Genomic DNA, 23,520 nt, shown 5'->3' with positions numbered 1-23,520 from the left:
CACAGCAAGATTTCTCATATTTAGGCCCACATATGTCTAGATTTTGAATAGCCTTCAAGTAGGAAGAGGTATCTATTCTTAGGATCTCCAGCCAGCTCTATTCCTTTTTATTTCTGCAATAGCATGCACAAATTTATAGTCCTGCATGCTCAAGAAAAGCAAAGAACTACAAGTCCATCCATGCAATGGAGATAAAACAAAGCATGGATCAGTGTTCTAAAAACCAGTGGTGCCTGTCAGTAACCCTTCTGGGTGTTATGAAAATATAAACCTGGTCAGACTACTGCAGCAGCTTCTTCAAATTCAACATTCTGGAGATTGTAAAACCACTCCACTTTAGGCTTGCAGCTGTTAATGCACTGGTGCTTACCACATCCTCCACCGTAGCTATGCCTTTGGAACGCAGGCGCAAAGTTTCTCTCCCACTGGCTATTTTGCCTTCACTGGGGCATTTGCTAGCTTTACTCCTCTGTCCAATCATGTCTGCAACACAAAAAAGAGACACGATCAGTGACAGTGACAAACTGTGTTAGACTCTATGTATTTTCTTAATAGGGATTTGTTGTTTGTTATAGGTGGAGCATATGTACTTGGATTTATTACTCAAGTTTGGTGACTTAAGTCCTGAATTCTTCATTCCTTATAAAAAAATGTTACTGTAAGACTATCTGTTTTATTTCAATAGGAGGTGGGTTGTTTTAAGACAAACTTTAAAAATCAAGATGATTTCTAGAAGAAAGCTCCATTGTTTGTCTTTTAAAACTAAGCAATGGTTTCATGGTCTAGAGCAGGGGTTCTCAACCCAGTCCTCGGGACACATTGTCAGGTTTTCAGGATATCTACAATAGACAGGCATGAGATAAACTTGCATGCACTACCTTCACTGTATGCAAATCTATCTCATGTATATTCATTGTGGATATCTTGAAAACATGACTGAATAGATATGTTTTGAGGAATAGGTTGTGAACCCCCTGGTCTACAGCAGGGGTGAGTAACCACGGTTCTTGAGGGTCAAGACTCAGTTGAGTTTTCAAGATTTCCACAATGAATATGCATGAGATTGATTTGCATGTACTGCTTCCATTGTATGTAAATAGATCTCATGCATATTTATTGTGGAAATCTTGAAAACCAAACTGGGATGTGGCCCTTGAGGACCATGGTTGCCCACTGCTGGTCTAGAGCAGTAGTATTCTTGTCAGTCCTCAAGGACTAGAACTGGTTTGGCTTTTCAGGCTATCTGCAATGAATATACATGAAATAGGTTTGCATACAGTGGATATATGCATGTGAATTTATCTCATGTATGTCCATTTGAGATATCCTGAAACCAACTTGTTCACTGTCCTCAAAGACCACCAGTCTGGGGGCTTCAAAATCTTCTGTACTTGGAGATGAGAAAATAAAATCTAATTTTGCTTATTACAGTATTCTTTAGTTTTGATGTCTAAATAGATCCAGGCCCAAGTTCAGAATCTTTTGAGTCAACATTTCCAATTACAGCTGCTGGTGGAGAAAGCCTGGATTGGACTTCTAGTTGGTGATGCATTAAAAGAGCAATAACTAGGGTCAGTCAAAATAAATCACCTGTACCAGATGGCATACAGCCCAGGGTACTGAAAGAACTCAAACCTAAAATTGCTGATCTGCTTTTAGTGATCTGTAACCTGTCGTTAAAATCATCCATAGTACCTGAAGATTGGAGGGTGGCCAATGTAACGCTGATTTTTTAAAAAAGGGTTCCAGGGGTGATCCGGGAAATTACAGACTGGTAAGCCTGACTTCAGTGCCAAGCAAAATAGTGTAAACTATTATAAAGAATAAAATTATGGAACACATAGACAAACATGGTTTACCGGGACAGAGTCAACATGGGTTCAACTGAGGGAAGTCTTGCCTTCACCAATTTGCTTCACTTCTTTGAAGGCATGAATAAACATGTGGATAATGGTGAGCCGGTTGACGTAGTGTATTTAAATTTTCAGAAAGCTTTTGACAAACTTCTTCATGAGTGACTCTTGAGAAAATTAGTCATGGGATAGAAATTGGATTAGGAATTGGTTATTGGACAGAAAACAGAGGGTAGGGTTAAATGGCCATTTTTCTCAATGGAGGAAAGTGAATAGTGGAGTCCACATGGATCTGTACTGGGACTGTTTTCTATTTAACATATTTATAAATGATCTGGAAATCGGAATGACGAGTGAGGTGATTAAATTTGCAGATGACACAAAACTATTCAAAGTTGTCAAAACACATGTAGATTGTGAGAAATTGCAGGAAGACGGGGCATCGAAATGGCAGATGAAACTTAATGTGGACAGATACAAAGTGATGCACATTGGGAAGAATAATTCAAATCATAGTTACCTGATGTTAGGGTCCACCTTAGGAGTCAGCACTCAAGAAAAAGATCTAGGTGTCATTGCAGACAATAAGCTGAAATCTTCTGCCCAGTGTGCAGCAGCAGCCACAAAAGCAATCGGGATGTTAGGAATTATTAGGAAAGGGATGAAAAATAAGACCAAGAATTTTATAATGCCTCTGTATTGCTCCATTGTGCAACCTCACCACGAGTATTGCAATCAATTCTTGTCGCTGTATCTCAAAAAAGATACAGTGGAATTAAAAAAGATTAAAAGAATAACTAAAATGATAAAGGGGATGGAACTCCCCCATATGAGGAAAGGCTAAAGAGGTTAGGCCTCTTCAGCTTGGAAAAGAGTCGACTGAGGGGGGATACGATTGAGGTCTATAAAATCTTGAGTAGTGTAGAACGGGTAAAAGTGAATCGATTTTTTACTCTTTCAAAAAGTATAAAGACCAGGGGACTCTCAATGAAATTATATGGAAATACTTTAAAAACAAATAGGAGGAAATATTTTTTCACTCACAGAATAGTTAAGCTCTGGAGCTCGCTGCCGGAGGATGTGGTAACAGCAGTTAGCATATTTATTTATTTATCTATTTATATCCCACATTATCCTGAAAACAAGCTCAAGTTCAATGTGGCTTACAGTTTAGATTCAAAATGCAGAGTCTGAATATCTGGGTTTAAAAAAGGTTTGGAAAAGTTTCTGGAGGAAAACATAGAGGGGCATAATCGAACAGAAACGCCTATCTCCATGGGCGTTTATCTCCGAGAACGGGTCCGTGAAGGGGCGGACCCAAGCGTATTTTCGAAACAATTAGACGTCCATGTTTTATTCGCCAAGTTGTGAGCTGGGCGTTTTTGCTTTTCAGCGATAATGGACAATGAAATCGCCCAGCTCAAAAACGAATAAATCCAAGGCATTTGTTCGTGGGAGGGGCCAGGAGTCGTAGTGCACTGGTCCCCCTAACATGCCAGGACACCAACCAGGCACCCTAGGGGGCACTTTTACAAAAACAGAACAAAAGGTAAAAGAGCTCCCAGGTGCATAGCACCCTTCCCTTGTGTGTAGAGCCCCCCAAATCCCCCTCAAAACCCACTGCCCACAAGTCTACACCATTACTATAGCCCTAAGGAGTGAAGGGGGGCACCTACATGTGGGTACAGTGGGTTCGGGGGGGGTTGGACGACTAAGCATTAAGCAGCACAATTGTAACAGGTAGGGGGGGGATGGGCCTGGGTCCACCTGCCTGAAGTCCACTGCACCCCCTAACAACTGCTCCAGGGACCTGCATACTGCTGCCAGGGAGGTGGGTATGACATTTGAGGGTCAAAATAAAAAGTTGTGAAACATCATTTTTTGTGGTGGGAGGGGGTTAGAGACCACTGGGGGAGTCAGGGGAGGTCATCCCCGATTCCCTCTGGTGGTAATCTGGTCATTTAGGGCACTTTTTAGGGCCTTATTCGTGAAAAAACAGGGTCCAGGAAAAGTGCCCTAAATTCTAGCTAAAAACGCATACTTTTGTCCCATTATCTGTGAAATGCGCCCATCTCTGTTCGGCAGATAACCACGCCCCAGTTCCGCCTTCGCCACACCTCTGACACGCCCCCATCAACTTTGTCCGCATCCGCGACGGAGTGCAGTTGAAAACGTCCAAAATCGGCTTTCGATTATACCGCTTTAATCGTTTTTGTGAGATAAACGCCCATCTCCCGATTTAGGTCGGAACTTGGGCGTTTTTCTCGTTCGATTATAAGCTGGATAGTCTGTTAATGAGATGGATATGGAGGAAGCCATTGCTTGCCCCGGGATTGGTAGCATGGAATGTTGCTACTTATTTGGAATTCTGCCAGGCACTTGTGACCTGGATTGGAAGTAGGATACTGGGCTAGATGGACCAGAAGTCTGACCCAGTATGGCTATTCATATGTTCTTAACCTTGAAAGACACTACTAGGAACCTGACATTTTCTTCATTACGTCACAATATATATACGGTATTTTTTTTTACCTGGCTAGGCTAGGATGGATAAGTGTAAGGGGTGGGCCAAGTGTGAACTACAGTTTCACAAAGGCCAATGACAACCTTTGGGTGGTAGAATAGACTAAAATTAACCCTGTGGAGCAGCTCTTGGAGCAGGCCATAGTGATTCAGCACCAGTCTTGTGCAGAAGGAATTTGTCACTGTGGGCTGAACTTGTAATTCCTTAGCTTCAGCAGCAGATGAATCCAGGAACTGGTGGGTTGTATCTGTCTACCAGCAGGTGGAGATAGAGAACACTAAAAGAAAGCAGTGACCCAGAGAACCCAGGTCCTTCCCTCATTAGTTTATATCCATCTCCAGCAGGTGTTAGATGGATCTTCACAACTCCTGGATTCTGTGGGGAAGGAGTAGCCTCCTGGTCTATGCAGTTGAGCTTGGGTTGTGTGGCTGGTGGAGCCCGCTTTAAAGGCATACCCTTTGGTAGTCCCTGCCTTACCCTGGTGATATTTCTCTTCTGCTGCCTGTCTCTTCTATTCTACTGTTGGCTGAAATTTCCTCACAGCAAAACAAAACAAACAAAAAAAAGCACAAGGGGACGCAGCACGATACCAGACCCGAGCTCCTTGAGGCATTGATCCGCTGAATAGTCCCTCCTGGGAGGTCTGCTGTCAGCTGGTCGGCGGTGCGGTGAGTCTCGCTATAGCCTTCCCCTCAGTACTAGTGCCATTTCATGTCTGGGGTGGCGGCAGAAACTGTTAAGCGCTGCTTGTGCTGTGGCAAGCGGCGCAATGTGGCGGGGCTTTGTCCCTCGGCCTGCCTAGACGGTTTGGGGTCACCGAGTATGGCGGTGGCTGCAGAGGCTGAATTTTCCCACCCACCCGCTGTAGGCACAGGCGCCATCTTGGATTCGCCGGAGCACAGCGAACATGCGGTCCCTCTGGCGGAGCTTGGTGGGAGAACAGCGGTCCCGTTATCCGAGGGGGTGGTTATGCCCAGGGATCCTCGGGGGGCGGTAGCTGCCACTCTTCCTGGTCTGGGGGAACTTTTCAGGTGTCTGTATCTCAGATGCTGGCCTTCTTGCAGGAAGGTTTTAAGAAAGGACTCGCTTACAATTCCCTGCAAATTCAAGTGGCGGCTCTAGCATGTTTTCGGGGGGCGTGTGGCAGGTTCGTCCTTGGTGGCTCATCCGGATGTGGGCCGTTTTTTGCGGGGGGCCTAGCACCTTCATCCTCCATTGTGAGGTCCGTGTTCTTCCTGGAATTTAGGTCTGGTACTACGGGCCTTACAGGGGGGCGCCATTTGAACTGATTCGGCTAGCCTCTCCTAAAGATCTTACCCTTAAGACGGTGTTTTTGGTTGCATTGGCGTCAGCCTGTCGAGTGTCCGAGCTTCAGGCCCTCTCATGTCGGGATCCTTTTCTGCAGTTTTCCCGAGTCTGGGGTTACCACACGGATGGTTCCGTCGTTCCGGCTTAAAGTGGTCTCGGCCTTTCATATCAACCAGCCTCTGTCTTCCTGCCTTCTGGAGGGAGGACTACCCGGAATCCTTCCGGCTTCTCCATTGTTTGGATGTTAGGCGCGTTCTGTTGCAGTATTTGCAGATGTCAAACGATTTTCGATGTTTGGATCACCTTTTTGTTCTTTTGTTGGGTCTGCAGAAATGTTTTTCGGCGTCTGAGGCCACCATTGCTCGCTGGCTTAAGGAAGCGATTATCTCTGCTTATCTCATGGCAGGGAAGTCCCCTCCAGAAGTTTTGAAGGCGCATTCCACGTGGGCACAGGCTTCTTCCTGGGCAGAAACTTCTCTGTTTTTGGTGCTGGAAATCTGCTGGCCCGCTACTTGGGCTTCTCACCTTTCGTTTGTGAAGCATTATAGGCATGTTGTGGCGGCCCGTAACGATGCTAGTTTTAGAGCAGCAGTCCTCTCACGAGGAGCGGCATCTTCCCACCCAGTTTAGGGACTGCTTGGGTACATCCCACCAGTTCCTGGATTCATCTGCTGCTGAAGCTAAGGAAGGAAAAATTAGGGCTGATAATTTTCTTTCCTTTAGTCACAGCAGATGAATCCAGGGTCCCTCCCTGGTTTCATGCTGTGTATATTTGTTCAGAAGCTAAGAAAGAGAAGAGTTCCAGGTTTATGAGTTACAGTTTTGTTCACTGTCGTTTCAGTGACTGTTTTGTTGTGAGTACGTTTAGAGGCTACGTGCTTTTCTCTGCTTTGGAATGAATGTTAAACTAAAGAGGGAAGGACCTGGGTTCTCTGGGTCACTGCCTTCTTGTAGTGTTCTCCATCTCCACCTGCTGGTAGACGGATACAACCCACCAGTTCCTGGATTCATCTGCTGCGACTAAAAGAAATAAAAATTATCAGGTAAGCCCTAATTTTTCCATGTTTTATATAAAATGGTACAAATATTTTCTGCTACATGTTGTAAAGCACTGCACACATCCAGTAGTGCTATATGTTATAATATTCATTTTTCACCCTTGCACATTTTTTTCTTCATATTCTGTGAAAAGGTGTTTAAAGTACATTTGAGCTACAGTGCTTCCCAATCTTTCTGTGGTTATGCCTGTGACCCTATGATTGCAGCCAAATAAAATTGAGTGACCCCCCAGGAAGTGCAGAATAATGATGCACCTATGGAAAACCCACCTAGGTTGTGACTCCAAAGGCAGGTTGTGTGACCCCATTTGGGGTCCCAACTCACAGTTTCTGAAGCACTAAATAACGGGCATATGTGGCCTTTCTTGCTATGGCTATGCAGTGCCACCTTGTGGAATAAACTGCTCACCTGTCAATATCCACGAGCAGTTGTAGGACAGGATTAGGCTAGCCAAATTTGCATGGGTCCTACTGAGGTATCACAAAATTAATATTTTTACCTCTAAAGGCCCAATGCTGAGCTCCTAAATTTATGCTCCTTGGTTAGCATTTTAAATTTGTGCCCTATTTTCAGCCAAACTTAGAAGCATCACTTTTCAGCTGAAAATTCATCATAATCAAGGAGCTTAAAAGTTATGCTCATAAATTTAGGCCTGCCATTCGCTTGCCTAGATTTATGAGTCTAATTTATTAATCTAGTACTGAAAATCAAGACTAAGCTCTTAACTTATTTTCCCCCCCTCCCCTGTCTGCCCCCTTTTGCAACACACTTTTTATGCTCCTAAATTTAACCACCCAATATTTAAAGGAAAATGGCTGCTAAAACAGCACTTAAGGGGCTATCCAACAATATTCAGTGCTTAAGCAGCTATTCAACGATATCACTGCTTATGGGCTCATTTTCAAAAGAGCAGGACGTCCATCTTTCGACATAAATCGGAAGATGGACGTCCAAATCGGTATAATCCAAACCCGATTTAGGACGTCTCCAACTGCAGTCCGTCACAATGACAGCCAAACTGGTTGGATCCAGTATTGTAGGATGGTCTTTTTGATCAATAATATAGCGGTGTATATGAATCTTCTGCACGGCTTAGTAAGTCCTTGGGCAATCAAAAGGTCTTGGTCTCCCAATAATAAGGTGGCATAATCCCACTCTGTCTATTTATGACTTCAGTGATCAGCTGAAATGCTCGATTCCACAAAGAAAGGGAGGGGCACTCCAAGAAAGAGTGAAGAAAAGTCCCCTGCCCCTTCTGGCATTTGGTGCATTGTCCCTCTTCCCACAGTCCAATAGCTGCCCCCTTGGCCTTTGTAATGTATGCTCTATGCAATATTTTGTATTGGGTTTCTTGGAGGTCCGCTGCCTTAACCATATCATATATATTAGAAAATAGCTTATCAAACTCCTTAATAGTATAATTCCTTTTCAGCTCTCTATTCCACTGATCCATTAATCTTTCCATCCCCCCCAAGGGTCTGTGCATTTGTAGGACTTTGTACCATGTAGTTAGGCTGTTCATCTTGTACGGTGTACGCAATAAGATCTTGTCCATGGGTCCCCATAACCATTTGTCCCTGTATGCCTGTTGTAAAGAAGAGTAATAATGCCGCGCTTGTAAATATTGCAGTAAATGATTATTAGGGATTTCCCACCTTTCCTTCAGCTGTTCAAAAGTGTCTATGTGCTCCTGCCCCTGCTCCATAAGGTGGACCGCTAATAACCACAAACCAGGACTCAAAAGCCACCTACTGCGATTAAGTGTAGTAATAAACAGTTATTTCACCCGTATGTGATCATTAATTTTTATGTGTAGAGTACCCTCAGATATAAACCACCGTGACTGCAGTCAATAATGCTGCTACAGCGTGGCATAGCACTTCTTTCATTGGGTAACTCCTACTATATTTTTTTTGGGTAAAGAGCAACCTCTGCTCATATTTTTTTGCATCCCAATCACCACAGTGCTATAAAATCGCTTATTCATTTGTTTAAAAGATTACATATACTAGGTGAAAAAAACTGTACACTTATCTCGTGAGTTCTTGCCTCTCTGGCAGAACTGTGTTGCCTTGCTGAAACAATTAGCAATTGCCTTCCCCTGGATCCGCCCGACTCCGCGGGGTTTCAAAACAATTTCCTCAGGGACAAAGGGTTAAGGCTACATAAATCGCTTCTTCTTCTTTATTCTGTCTCAAGCAATCCACAAAACAAGGCAAAACCTGCTTTTACCTTGTGGCTTATAAAGCATCTGCGTCCATGTGAAATCGGAGATCACGTCACTTTTTTCTTTTTTTCTTTTTCAACTAGCTTTATGCAAACAGTTACAAAGCTAGCAAACAGACGAAATACCAACAGATGTAGAAGAGCTTTGCAGATCAAATTATGGTGTTCCATTCAACATTGTCATTAAGTCCCAAAGGGTTGATTGTTTTTAAAGTGAAGATCCACCACTGTTCCCGTCTAATCAATGCCGTAGTCCGGTCCATATTATTTGTCCAAGCAGGAATATGGTCAATAATAAACCACCGTAGATCTGCAAATGTATGTTTAAATTGTTCACAATGTGGAACCAGAGGAGCTGTCATGGTTTTTGTAGATAATCTGCTTTTATGTTCTATCAGTCTTACCCTCATATGTCTAATAGTGCGCCCCACATAGAACAAGTGGCAGGGGCACTCAATAATGTAAACTACAAAAGATGTAGTGCAGGTCGTGCTGTGTCTTAGTAGAAATGTCCTTAACGTTTGTGGATGAGTCCACTGTGTCATAGAATGAGTTTGACTACAAAATTGGCAAGAGCCGCAAGGTTGGTGAATACCTCCCTCTATGCACAAGTTATTATGTGTAATAGAGGTATGTACTAATCGGTCCCTAAGATTTTTTCCTCGAGTATAAGCAATGCATGGCTGTTCCAAAAAAATATTATGGAAAGTTAACACCTGCCAATGTTTGTTAATAATTTGGGCGATTTGAGGAGCCATAGTAGAAAAACCCAACACACATACCATCCTGTTTAAAGGTTCCTTAGGTTTATCAATAAGCAATAATGATCTCTGAGCGAACCACGCTCGTTTATATGCTTGTCTGATACAATTCTCAGGGTATCCTCGACACCGTAATTTATCCATTAATAAGGCAGCTTGATGTTTAAAGGATATATCAGTGGTGCATATTTTCCGTAAACGTAAAAACTGGCCTATTGGTAAAGACCATTTTAACCTATGAGGATGATGACTATTGAACTGCAATAGAGTGTTTCTATCCGTGGGCTTGTGATAAACTGTGGTCTGTAAAGTGCCGTTTGCCTTAATAATTTCTGTGTCCAGAAATCTAGCATGTTGTCTATGTTTATTCATAGTAAATTTCAACATAAATAAACATAGACAACATGCTAGATTTCTGGACACAGAAATTATTAAGGCAAACGGCACTTTACAGACCACAGTTTATCACAAGCTCACGGATAGAAACACTCTATTGCAGTTCAATAGTCATCATCCTCATAGGTTAAAATGGTCTTTACCAATAGGCCAGTTTTTACGTTTACGGAAAATATGCACCACTGATATATCCTTTAAACATCAAGCTGCCTTATTAATGGATAAATTACGGTGTCGAGGATACCCTGAGAATTGTATCAGACAAGCATATAAACGAGCGTGGTTCGCTCAGAGATCATTATTGCTTATTGATAAACCTAAGGAACCTTTAAACAGGATGGTATGTGTGTTGGGTTTTTCTACTATGGCTCCTCAAATCGCCCAAATTATTAACAAACATTGGCAGGTGTTAACTTTCCATAATATTTTTTTGGAACAGCCATGCATTGCTTATACTCGAGGAAAAAATCTTAGGGACCGATTAGTACATACCTCTATTACACATAATAACTTGTGCATAGAGGGAGGTATTCACCAACCTTGCGGCTCTTGCCAATTTTGTAGTCAAACTCATTCTATGACACAGTGGACTCATCCACAAACGTTAAGGACATTTCTACTAAGACACAGCACGACCTGCACTACATCTTTTGTAGTTTACATTATTGAGTGCCCCTGCCACTTGTTCTATGTGGGGCGCACTATTAGACATATGAGGGTAAGACTGATAGAACATAAAAGCAGATTATCTACAAAAACCATGACAGCTCCTCTGGTTCCACATTGTGAACAATTTAAACATACATTTGCAGATCTACGGTGGTTTATTATTGACCATATTCCTGCTTGGACAAATAATATGGACCGGACTACGGCATTGATTAGACGGGAACAGTGGTGGATCTTCACTTTAAAAACAATCAACCCTTTGGGACTTAATGACAATGTTGAATGGAACACCATAATTTGATCTGCAAAGCTCTTCTACATCTGTTGGTATTTCGTCTGTTTGCTAGCTTTGTAACTGTTTGCATAAAGCTAGTTGAAAAAAGAAAAAAAGAAAAAAGTGACGTGATCTCCGATTTCACATGGACGCAGATGCTTTATAAGCCACAAGGTAAAAGCAGGTTTTGCCTTGTTTTGTGGATTGCTTGAGACAGAATAAAGAAGAAGAAGCGATTTATGTAGCCTTAACCCTTTGTCCCTGAGGAAATTGTTTTGAAACCCCGCGGAGTCGGGCGGATCCAGGGGAAGGCAATTGCTAATTGTTTCAGCAAGGCAACACAGTTCTGCCAGAGAGGCAAGAACTCACGAGATAAGTGTACAGTTTTTTTCACCTAGTATATGTAATCTTTTAAACAAATGAATAAGCGATTTTATAGCACTGTGGTGATTGGGATGCAAAAAAATATGAGCAGAGGTTGCTCTTTACCCAAAAAAAATATAGTAGGAGTTACCCAATGAAAGAAGTGCTATGCCACGCTGTAGCAGCATTATTGACTGCAGTCACGGTGGTTTATATCTGAGGGTACTCTACACATAAAAATTAATGATCACATACGGGTGAAATAACTGTTTATTACTACACTTACTCGCAGTAGGTGGCTTTTGAGTCCTGGTTTGTGGTTATTAGCAGTTGAATGTTACCAGAGACATTGATATTGTGAACTCGTTTTCCATAAGGTGGACCAACATCACGCATCCCTTCTCTCTCCATTTAGCAAAGATAGAATATCCCAGGCCTGCCGGAAAATCTGCATTGCCCACCATGCCCAAAAAGGGGGAAGCTCCCGACTCTCTATTCTGCTGTCCTCTCCACCAGGCCCATGCTCTGCGCAGAGGCTGCAGAAAGGCCAGTCTCCCTGCAGTGTCATATATGTTACTAGGCCTCATGTGCAGTAAATTTGTGAAGGACCACGGGGCACTCCAGTCCTCTAATCCACCACCCGGCAAAAACCGGTAGCTGCCCGTCAGTCCCTCAAAAATGAGTCGCATAAGTGCCGCCACGTTGTACAAACGTAGTTCGGGCAATGCCAGACCTCCCTTGGCCCTACTCAAAGAAAGCTTTTGATGTCCGATCCTTGCTCCCTTCCCCCGCCAGATAAAGGCGCGTATAATAGACCGATATAGGCGCTCGTCCTTCCTCAACACCCACAAGGGGGCCGCTTGTAGTGGATATAGGATCTTTGGTAGCAAGACCATTTTAACTAAAGCTATTCTGCCCATCAGGGAAAGCGGCAATTGTTTCCATCTATCACATAGCTTTCTGATGTTGTCCAGTGTATCCACTATATTTTTCTTATAAAATATCAAGGTGTTTACACTAAGAAAGATTCCCAAATATCTCATAGCTCCTCGTGCGAGCGGTATTGGTATCCCCGACAGGCCTGGGTCCGCAAAATTTCCTGACAATGGAAGTACTTCTGATTTTAGACAGTTGACCCGCAGTCCTGATAATTCCCCATAATCCCCTATTATTTCTAACACCCGGGGAAGATCTCTAGGCCCATTGGCCAAGTAGACTAGAATATCATCTGCAAACAGATTCACCCGAAAGTCCTGTGTACCCACCCTTATCCCCCTTATGGCCTTATGCCCTCTAATTTTTATAGCTAACGGTTCTATGGCCAACAAAAAAAGGAGCGGTGACAGGGGGCATCCTTGACGGGTTCCCCTTTGTAAGGGAAAGCTCTCTGTGAGTTTACCGTTAATTAACAGTCTGGCCACTGGGAGAGTATAAAGCGTTTTAATCCATGAGATATAAGTCCCTGTTATGCCATAGCGATTCAAGGTCCAAAACAGATATTGCCACGAAATGCTGTCAAACGCCTTCTCCATATCGAGGCCCGCAATGACTTCCAGCCCCCCTCTGCCCCTGCATTCCTGTATGGCCAAAAGAGCTCTCATAATGTTCATGGAGGCATGCCTCCCCGGGACAAATCCCACTTGGTCTTCATGGACCAAATAGGAAACCACCTCATTCATCCGTCGAGCCATGATAGCGGCCAAGATTTTAATATCCTGATTTAACAATGAAATGGGGCGATAAGAACCCACCTGGGTTGAGTCTTTACCGGGTTTTGGAATTAACACTATATGGGCCATATTGTTCTGTATAGTTAATCCGTTCCCCATCCCGTTAAACCAATCTCCCAAGGGGGCCGCCACCAGGTCTGCCAAAATTTTATAATACTCCGGGCCATAGCCATCTGGTCCTGGCGCCTTAGTCAGCTTTAAAAATTTGACGGCTTGTTTAACCTCCTGTTCCACTATTGGACTATTAAGATTGCTTAACTGGTCAGCTGCCAGGGTAGGGAGGTGAACATCTTGAAAAAAGGCCTCACATGCCACCTGATCAAACTCTCTTATCCCATATAGGGAACTGTAAAAATTAACAAATTGCTGTGTGATGTTTTTTTCTGTGGTGTACTCCCTGCCTGCCGTGTCCCTAATAGTGGTAATAAGTTGCCGCTTGCGGTATGGCCTAACTAATGCTGCCAATAGTTTCCCAGCTTTGTTTCCCCACTTGAATAACCTGAATCGCTGGAAGTATATATCTCGCTGCGCTCTCTGATTCAAGAGTTCATCTATTTGATGTCTAATCTCTAATATGCGTGCACTATCCTGCGTTGACAGAGTGGTCAGATGTGTTCTCCTCAAAATGTGGTACTCATTGGACAATCTCAGAAGGTCTGCTTCTCTCTCCTTCTTTTTCCCCGCCGTGTAAGCTATTATGTGACCCCTCATTACTGCCTTCGATGCCTCCCAGTATGTACCCGCATCTACGTCCCCTGTATGATTATACGTTTGGTAATCTATCCACTTGTTCCGTAGATATTCTCGGAACTCCTTGTCATGATACAAATAGGGATGAAGTTTCCACACTCTCTCTCCCTGGCCTCCTGCAAAGGATATCGTCATGGTGACAGCTGAATGATCGCTAAGGGTGCAGTCCACTATATGAACGTGAGAGGACCTAGAAAGCAGGGATGGTGTAGTAAGCAGATAATCAATTCGAGAGTAGGTGTTATGGGGGTGAGAGTAGAAGGTGAATTCCCTATCATGTGGGTGTAAAAGCCTCCAGATATCCACCAACCCCAGCTGGGATAGCAAGAAGTTAATCCCTTTACTCCCCCAATTCTCTCCCCTTAGCTTCCTTGGTTTACAATCCATTGTCTGGTCGGCCAAACAGTTAAAATCTCCCCCCATCACTATATGACAGTCCGGGAATGGTACCACTTTAGCTACTAGTTCTGAGAAAAACTTGTGGGAGTAGATGTTAGGCCCATAAACGTTACACAATAGGATACTCTGACCCCATAGGTCTCCCAATGCAAGTACATATCTTCCTTCCGTGTCTGAGATCACCTTATGCATGGTAAAAGGCAGTTGTTTATGGATTAGAATAGCCACCCCTCTTTGCCTAGAGTTATAAGAAGCATATTCTACCTCCCCCACCCAATCCCTCTTCAGTTTTTGGTGTTCTATTGCCGTTAAGTGTGTTTCCTGAATGAAAGCTATATCAGCCTTCTCTTTTTTCAACCAGGAAAGCACTTTGGTTCTCTTAACCGGGGAGTGAAGTCCGTCAACGTTAAGAGTAACTACTTTTAAGTTAGCCATCCTCGCCCCCAAGAAGAGTACTCTCTATGGTTTTGCCAGCATCCCTTTCACTGGTCTCCCAGCTGGACCAGCGAAATCCCTCTTGTTGCCTCTCAAAAGGCCTTCCAAATCTATTCCGCATTCTTCTCTCTCCTTCTCCCCTCTGAATCCCCATCTGAGTTTCAATTTGCTTTCGTGTTCCTTTTACTCCCCCCTCCACCCCCCTCACACACACTTCCATACCCCAAACACACACACGCACTCCCCTTCCCTTCCCTCCCCCCCTTATTCCCCCTCCCCTTCCCCCCCACTATCATCTCTCCTCCCTCCTCCTTCCCTTCTATAGTCCCCTTCTCTCTCCCCATCCTTCACCTTCCCAGATCCGCCCTTAGCCCCTCCCCCTTCCCAGCTCATTGAGCTCTAAATGATCAGATCCCTTCCCTTACACTTAATGAAGCACTAAAATTATTAACAAAACATTAATAAACCTTCTCAACTGGATAACAGCCAATTCAACTCCTGCTGCCCTTTCTCCCAACAGGCTTTTAGCAATGTTCTCAGTCCAAACCTCAAAGGCAGTAGGCTCACCATTTACTAGTGCGGAGATCATCTTGAACTATGAATATGCATAGGTATCACCAGTCTACCGCCATTGCAAGCAGATTATTTTCCAGCTCCCGCAGTTCCAGCTGTTTCAGCCCTCTTGTGCATTGGCATTTAACTTGCGCAGAAACGCTTGGGCCTCCCCGGTCTCCTGCATGAGTAATGTCTTCCCTTCATGCCATATTCGCAATTTCGCGGGATACATAAGCGCAAAGCGCACTCCCTTCTTATGGAGCTCGGAGCATGTAGGTGCCATTGCCCTCCTCTGCGCTGCGATCCTGGCGGAGTAATCATTGAACAAAAGTATGCGATGGTTTTCATAATCCACACTCCCACGCGCCCGAAATGTTTTCATCAGCTTTTCCTTGGAGAGCCAGTTAGTATAATGGGCTATAGCTGTACGTGGCTTAGCATTAGCATCTCCCTTCGCTCCCACTCGATGGGCTCTATCACAGCAAAAAGTACTCTGGGATTCTTCCAGGCCCAGCGCCTGGGGTAGCCAGGAATCAAAGAACCGGTACAAGTCATTACCTGCCACCATCTCCGGCAGCCCAATCACCCGCAGATTGTTCCTGCGGTTCCGGTTTTCTTGGTCTTCAACTCGTTCTCGCAGTTCTCCCGTCTCCTTCTGCAGTGCGGCTACCAAAGTCGCCGTGGCCCTCGCCTCCTCCTCGCCCGTCGAGATCCGCTGTTCCATCTCCTGCAGCCTGTGGGAGTGCGCATCGAACTTCTCGTGTATTTCCTCCACAGCTGATTGTAATTTATTCAGGCGGTCAGCTAATGCCGCCGATACCGAGCGGGTGATTTCCTGGACCCACTCCGTTGTCTGCATGAGCGTCGGGTTCGGGGGCACACCTGGATCTAAGTTTTGATCACGCTGTGGCGCCGCCATTTTGTTCGGGGCCTGGATTCGCGGTGTTTTGGATTTTCGTTGCGCCCTTGTGGGCATAACTCAGACGTTCCGTCTTTCCAAATTCGGCCCCGCAGTAGCCGGTGATGTTCTTCTCGCCCCCGTACTGCTTTCCTGGCTTCAAAAGATTCAGGATCTTCGATATTTCAGCAGATTTCGGCTGGTGTCAGGGGGAGCTGCATAGGTCTGCGTCTTCCTAGGAAGCAGGCATCACGTGACCCCCCCACATGCACGCTTATTCTATCATATACACATCCATTACTATTCCACTAGCAGTTGGTGTCCTGTGCCTTCTCTCCGCCATTTCTCTCTCTATACTCATTCCCTTGGCGCTCTGATCTTCTCCCACGGCTTTCAGCATCATCTTTATTTTGATGACTCTCAGACTTACTGGGGTCCTTTTACTAAGGCGCGCTGAAAAATGGCTTGCGGTAGTGTAGGCGCGGGTTTTGGGCGTGCGCCGATCCATTTTTTAGTGCGCCTGTAAAAAAGGCTTTTTTTTTTTCCGAAAATTGACATGCGGCAAAATGAAAATTGCCGCATGTCCATTTTAGGTCTGAGACCTTACCGCCAGCCATTGACCTAGCAGAAAAGACTCACACAGTAACCGGGCAGTAATGACCTACGTGCGCCAAATGCCACTTGGCGCGTGTCCATTACGCACGCCTGATAATTTAAAAAATATTTTTTTTAGACGTGCATATCGGACGTTTGCCAAAAATGAAATTACCACAAGGTCCACGCTGTAACTGGGCAGTAACTCCATTTTGGTGCATGTAGGTGCCTACGCGGCTTAGTAAAAGGGCTCCACTGTGTGTGCCAGAAATTTCCTCAAGAGTGTAGTCCCAAATCCTACAGAATGTAGTCCTGCTCATCTCAGCACAGCCAAAAGAGAATTTCTTATTCTCCACACCCCACACAAACACACCACTTCCCCTCCCCCCCCTTTTTCTGTGTAGATAGCGCCATCCAAACCATTCTTCACTTCAATTTATTCAAAATTCAGCTGTGTGACTTATCTTTCACCAGTGTTGCTAGACCACTATCACTCTTCTGCTCAGATCTCTAGTTTGGCTCCCCATCTGCTCCTGTACACATCTTTGACTTCTCTTACCCACCTACAAATTGCATTCGTTCTGGAACTCTGCACTACCTGTTTTTCCTACACCCCTGCTACTGAACTCTGGTCCATTGTACAGGTCACCCTATGTGCCCAGGGCCGGTCTTAAGGCGAGGCGACCGAGGCGGCCGCATAGGGCCCCGCGCTCAGGGGGGCCCCGCGCGGCGCGCCTAAGGTCGCCCCGCCCCGACTGCCCGAGTTCCAGTCCTCCCTCCCTCCCTCCCTCGGATGGCGCGCGACGGCGGAGTGGTGGGGGCGGTCCGCCCCGGCTGTCAGCGGGTGGGGGGTGCCCTGCACCCGCTGCTCCCACCCTGTCCTACCTTTAAAAAAAAGACTGTGGAAGCGCCAGAGGGACAGGCAGCACCTCGTGTCTGCCCTCCCTGCTACTAAAAATGTCTTCGACGTCGTCATTCATTGGGCCTTCTCACATTGAGTCCCGCCCTTCTCTGAGGTAACTTCCAATTACCGCGAGGGTGGGCGGGACTCAATGTGAGAAGGCCCAATGACGACATCGAAGGCATTTTTAGTAGCAGGGAGGGCAGACACGAGGTGCTGCCTGTCCCTCTGGCGCTTCCAAATTCTTTTTTTAAAGCCAGTGAGGGTGGTGGGGACCGGAGAACAAAGCTAGTAGGTAGGTTGGGGGGGGGGACTCAGATGGGAGAAGGGTGGGGAGGGGGTTCTCAAATGGGAAGGAGACTACATTTCTAAAGCTGAGGTGGGAAGGGGGTTCACGGATGGGAGAAGGGGGTGGGGAGGGGGTTCTTGGATGGTTAAAGGGGACGGGTGGGGAGGGGACTGGGGTTCTTGGATGGGAGAAGGGGACCGAGGTGGGGAGGGGGTTCACGGATGGGAGAAGGGGGTGGGGAGGGGGTTCTTGGATGATTAAAGGGGACGGGTGAGGAGGGGACTGGGGTTCTTGGATGGGAGAAGGGGACTGAGGAGGGAGTTCGCGGATGTGAGAAGGGGACGGGTGGGGAGGGGACTGGGGTTCTTGGATGGGAGAAGGGGACCGAGGTGGGGAGGGGGTTCACGGATGGGAGAAGGGGGTGGGGAGGGGGTTCTTGGATGGTTAAAGGGGATGGGTGGGGAGGGGACTGGGGTTCTTGGATAGGAGAAGGGGACTGGGGAGGGGCTTCTCGGATGGGAGAAGGGGGCAGGCACTGGGGTCTGAGAAGTGGCCATATGGGAAAATGGGGGCCATGCCTGGGGCTGGTGGGAAAATGGGGCATGCGTGGGTCAGGTGGGAGAATGGTTCTGAAAAGGGGGCCCTAATACAAGGCATGTGGATGAAGGGGGCTGGAACTGGGGGCTGAAAAGGAGGGTAGGTGGGATAAGGGGGCTAGTACTGGGACTGGAGGCTGAAAACGGGATAGGGAGAAGTGGCTGGGGGGCTGAAGCTCGGGACTGGTGGGAGAAAAGGGCTGGGGCTGAAATGGGGGACTGGTGGGATAGTGGGGCTGGAACTGGGGACTGAAAAAGGGGCGGAGAGAGGGGCAGATCCTGGATGGGGTAGCGAGAGGGAGGGCAAACCCCGGATGGATGGGAGAGGGAGGTCAAATTGTGGATTGAAGGGGCAGAGAGAAAGGGCAGACAGTGGATGGCAGGGATAGAAAGGGCAGACAGTGAATGGATGGGGGAGAGAGAGAGGGCAGACAGGGGCAGATGGTGGATGGATCATGGAAGGGGCAGAGATAGAGGGCAGATGTGGATGGAAGGGGCAGGGAGAGAGGGCAGACATTGGATGGAGGGTACAGCAGAGAGGGCAGACACTGGATGACAGATGCTGGATGGAAGGAAGACAGTGAAAAGAAGATGAGGAAAGCAGAAACCAGAGACAACAAACTGTAAATAAAATATATATTTTTATTTTTTTGCTTTAGGATATAGTATTGTAGCTGTGTTAATAAATGTTTATAAATAGAACATGTAAATAAGGTAATCTTTTGATTGGACTAATTTTAATACATTTCGACTTAACTTTCAGAGAAGAAAACCCCCTTCCTCAGGTCAGGATAGGATACTGTAACAGTACTATACTGTATTGACCTGAGGAAGGAGATTTTGGCCTCTGGAAGCCAGATGTATTAGTCCAATAAAATGGGATTATTTTATTTTCTGTATTTGTTTTATTTCTATTTGTTAATTTGTAAAGTGGTGATTGGTATTTGTTAGTTTTTTCAAATTTACATCTGCTGTCTTTATATTTTGCACAGTACTAGGGGTCATTTTCTGTTTCTGTGGTGTTGAATTGTATGCAGAGTCTGGCATCTTGGGGGTTCAGTTTAATTTTTGTCTAAATAGAAAGTTTAAATATTACTACTTATTCTATAGTGGATTAGGGTGTATCTGTGTTTGTGAAAAAGACATGGCTTTCAGTTGGCATTGACTGTGCAGGATCGACGATCTGTACTATTCTGTCAGGTTTCATTTTACAATAGGTGAATTGATGTTCTACTGCTCACTGTAGTGTTTTAAGATGTTTTCCTTTTCTTTGTGTGATTCGTAGAAATGACTGCTTATGGTATGGTAGAATTGCTCAATAGGTCCTAGAGTGTTTTGTATTCTCAGCATACCTAGTACTGGATTTTGGAGGGGGTGTTAAAAAATGACCGGGAGGGGGGCCTTGGAGCTGGGAGCCCTCGGAGGGGAAGCCCTGGAGCTGGGGGCCTTGGAGCTCAGAGGGAGCAGCCCGGGAACTCAGAGGGAGGGGTAGCCGGCCCTGGAGCTAGGGTGGGGGGGCGGAGTTAGGTGGGGGCAGGGCTAGGGTGAGGCCCCATCAAATTGGTCTGCATAGGGCCCCGCACTTGCTAAGACCGGCCCTGTATGTGCCCTCCTTCTCCACTGCCAGTTCCCAACTCTAAGCTTTCCACCTAGCTACATTGTTAGACCAAACTTCCTGAACTGGTGTGTCATGCGCCCTTTCTGGCCTTATTCAAATCCAGCCTTTTAAAAATCCTATGTTTTTGAGGCTGCTTATAAATTTTAACCATTGATTCTCCTGATCACAGTTTTTTGAGTTTAACCCTTTTCTTATTAAATAAAATTTCCAAAATCTATATAAATTATATGTATTTGTTTAGCACTGTGTACATGTAGTAGTACTATAGAAATATTTCAGGAAACTTCTACAGATACCAGGAGTTTTCCTGCATCTGTGGGTTATGAAGAGAACAACACCCTGTGAATTTAAATTTCAGTAACATGAGGCTAATAAGAAAGACATCCTCTAAACCAGTGATGGCGAACCTTTCAGAGACCGAGTGCCCAAACAGCAACCCAAAATCTAATTATTTATTGCAAAGTGCCAACAGGGCAATTTAACCTCCCCCCAGTTCCAGGGTCCCCCCCCTCCCTCCCTTTGAGTTCCAGGCCCCCTCCCTCCAAATTTTAAAAGTCATCTATCTTACCTCGTCGGGGTTAGGGCGGCAGCAGCAGTAAAAAGCATGCAGGCTCGGTGCTTAGTTCAGTTTTCCCTTCTCTCTCTCAGCTCTGGTCCTGCCCTCATTTCCTGTTTCCGCAAGGGCGGGACCAGAGCTGAGAGAGACAGAGAGAAGGGAAACCTGAACTAAGCACCGAGCCGAGCCTACATGCTGCCGCCCTAACCCAGATGAGGTAAAATAGATGACTTTTAAACTTTGGAGGGAGGGGGCCTGGAACTCGAAGGGAGGAGGGAACGAACTTCCGGTGGGTCTCTCCTCCGCTCCGACACAACTTTGAACTGCTAGCGCGATCGCGCCAGCAGTTCATAGCGGCAGTACGACCCTGGCTGAGGCAACGGCACGCGTGCCAACAGAGAGGGCTCTGCATGCCCTCTCTGGCATGCATGCCATAGGTTCGCCATCACTGCTCTAAACACACATACATACACACATTCACAAAAACAATGGGACATAACATTTAAAAGATAGCAAGGATCTAGTTAGCTAGGAATCTTGCTTACTTCCGGGTTAATTCTGTCAGTGTTTTGAGCTGTTTGTGCTTTATAGTTTCAGGCTGGTCTCTACAGCCTTGAACTCTGTCGCTGTTCCCTGGCTTTCTCTCATGCGTGCCAGCAGCTGTCTATGAGCCCTGCCAGGCCTCTTCACAGACTGAGGAGGTAGGATGAACTATGCCTTTATTTCCGGAAGGATTATGAAATAACATTTTCTCCTTGTCCCCCACTTGGTTGTGAATCTTAACATTTGTATGTTATTCTCAGTAGTTGAAATGGGAATGTGCTTGCAAGAATGGAAATCCTGTACGATAGGTCTTGTGCTATCCATGGTGCATGACTCAGTGGAAACTTAAGGAAGAATCAAAATGAAAAGGATAAAGTGGGGGGGGGGGGGGGGGGGGGGAGGGAAACTATCAGGATGTTCTTTAAATCTGGATAATCATACATGATACTCTTCAGATTTCTAACATTAAGGAAGCCAAGAACAGGGTTACATGTAGTAGTAGAGCATTCTCTGTAGTTCTGCCAACCTTACTGAATATGCTTTAAATGGATATTGAAGAATTTTTTCTGATCTGACTGTTTTTAGGGGAAAAAAGTTAAAACATTTTATTTTCATGTATTTACAATTTATTTATTTATTGCATTTGTATCCCACATTTTCCCACCCATTTGCAGGTTCAATGTGGCTTACATAATGACCGTGATGGTGATCGCCATTTCTGGTATGGCAGATACAGAGTGACAATGTTGAGGTTCTTGTATAATAAATACATCAGGAATACAGAAGAAGGGTTGAGTTGTGAACAATTCGAGTCTTAGTTTCATTATTTTGTGAGATCGAGTCATGTAGGTGTAGTTTTTTATGTTTGGTTTATATTATACTAGCCGTTGAGCCCGTGAAAACGGGCTACTTTTAGAATGGGGGGGTTTCCGAGCCCCCCCCCCCCAAGGTCGGTGCCGCCCCGCCCCACCTCCCCTGGAGTCGCCGCCGCCGCCGCCCCTCCACCCAGCCCAAGCAGCACTGTAAACTTACATCAGCACGCAGCAGCAGGCACATCAGCAAAGCTGCCGTCAGGGCGGGCTTCCTTCTCTGCCTGTGTCCCGCCCTCGTGTGACATAACGTCGGCGAGGGCGGGACAAAGGCAGAGAAGGAAGCCCAACGGCAGCTTTGCTGATGTGCCTGCTGCTGCGTGGTGATGTAAGTTCACAGTGCTCGGGCCAGATGGAGGGGCGGCGGTGAATCCGGGGGAGGGGGAGCGGTTCCGACATCTGCAGCATGCCAGTAGAGACTTCCCTCTCTGTCCCGCCCCCATCATCATGTATTGATGCGGGGGCGGGGCAGAGAGGGAAGTCTCTACTGCGCATTTGCGAGTGAGTACGGTCACTCACCGTTTATATGTTTGATTTTTGTTTTTTTAGAAGTTATTTTTATATGTTTGATCAGGGCTTAATTTGTGGGGGAACGGTGTGGAACATAGTTCCATCACTTATTTTCAGACTGTAGTGCAGCAGAGGCACTCTGCTCTAACCCTTCCCTTCCCAGCAGCCTGCAAGGAAGAAGAAGAAAGGTAGTAAGCCTGGAGCAGAGCAGAGAACAGTCTCTACTCCCTAATCCAGTCCTTCTCCTGTTGCTCCTGGCTCACCCATGCCCCTCCCAGCTCCACTTCGTTTTTATCTACAAATTAAGCCCTGTGTTTGATATGTATGTATGTTCTGTTTCTATTTGATTGTTCTTGTCATACTAAGTGTTTATAGTTTTTTGTAATCAGCTGAGAACAATATGAATTCTGTGAGATAGAAAAGTTTTAAATAAATAAATAAGAAATGAGGGCCAGATTAATGCATCAGCTCCACTGAGTATCACAGGATTACCAGATGGCTTCAGGTCTTCAGATAAGCCGGTCCTAGTTTTTGCCTTATGGAATATGTGCACTTGAACAGGCAGCTTCTCTAAGAAAAGTGGAACTACAAATCCATAGATGCAATGTAGTAAACAGAGACTGTTCAAGTCTGCCCTTTATGATATGCTCTTCTATCTCCATCTTTATGATAGTTATCCCTAAATTGGATTTTACCATCTTCTGGCAAGCATTCCCAGCTTAAGATCAAGCTCTGCAACCAGCTCTAGTTTTCAGGATATGTTTAGTCTAATAAAAAGGCGTCTTTCCATACCTTGAGGCCTATCTATGGAAAACCACAAATTGGTTCACTGGAAATGTCTGGC

The 23,520-nt window shown here is 45.6% G+C and overlaps 1 protein-coding gene across 1 annotated transcript in view; it reads right to left on the bottom strand.

Moving 5' to 3' along the window:
* GIPC3 (GIPC PDZ domain containing family member 3) overlaps positions 1-23,520 on the bottom strand; it is a 61,277-nt gene that overhangs the window by 4,451 nt on the left and 33,306 nt on the right. The window contains exon 4 of the mRNA XM_030218601.1: positions 371-483. Coding sequence (XP_030074461.1) covers positions 371-483 — 113 coding nt within the window. The remainder of the gene's footprint in view (positions 1-370; positions 484-23,520) is intronic.

The sequence above is a fragment of the Microcaecilia unicolor genome, chromosome 11 (assembly GCF_901765095.1).
Source record: "Microcaecilia unicolor chromosome 11, aMicUni1.1, whole genome shotgun sequence".
In the NCBI taxonomy this organism is placed as follows: Eukaryota; Metazoa; Chordata; class Amphibia; order Gymnophiona; family Siphonopidae; genus Microcaecilia; species Microcaecilia unicolor.
Note: the sequence above shows the minus strand (reverse complement) of the source record. Positions and strands in the feature narration are given on the sequence as shown.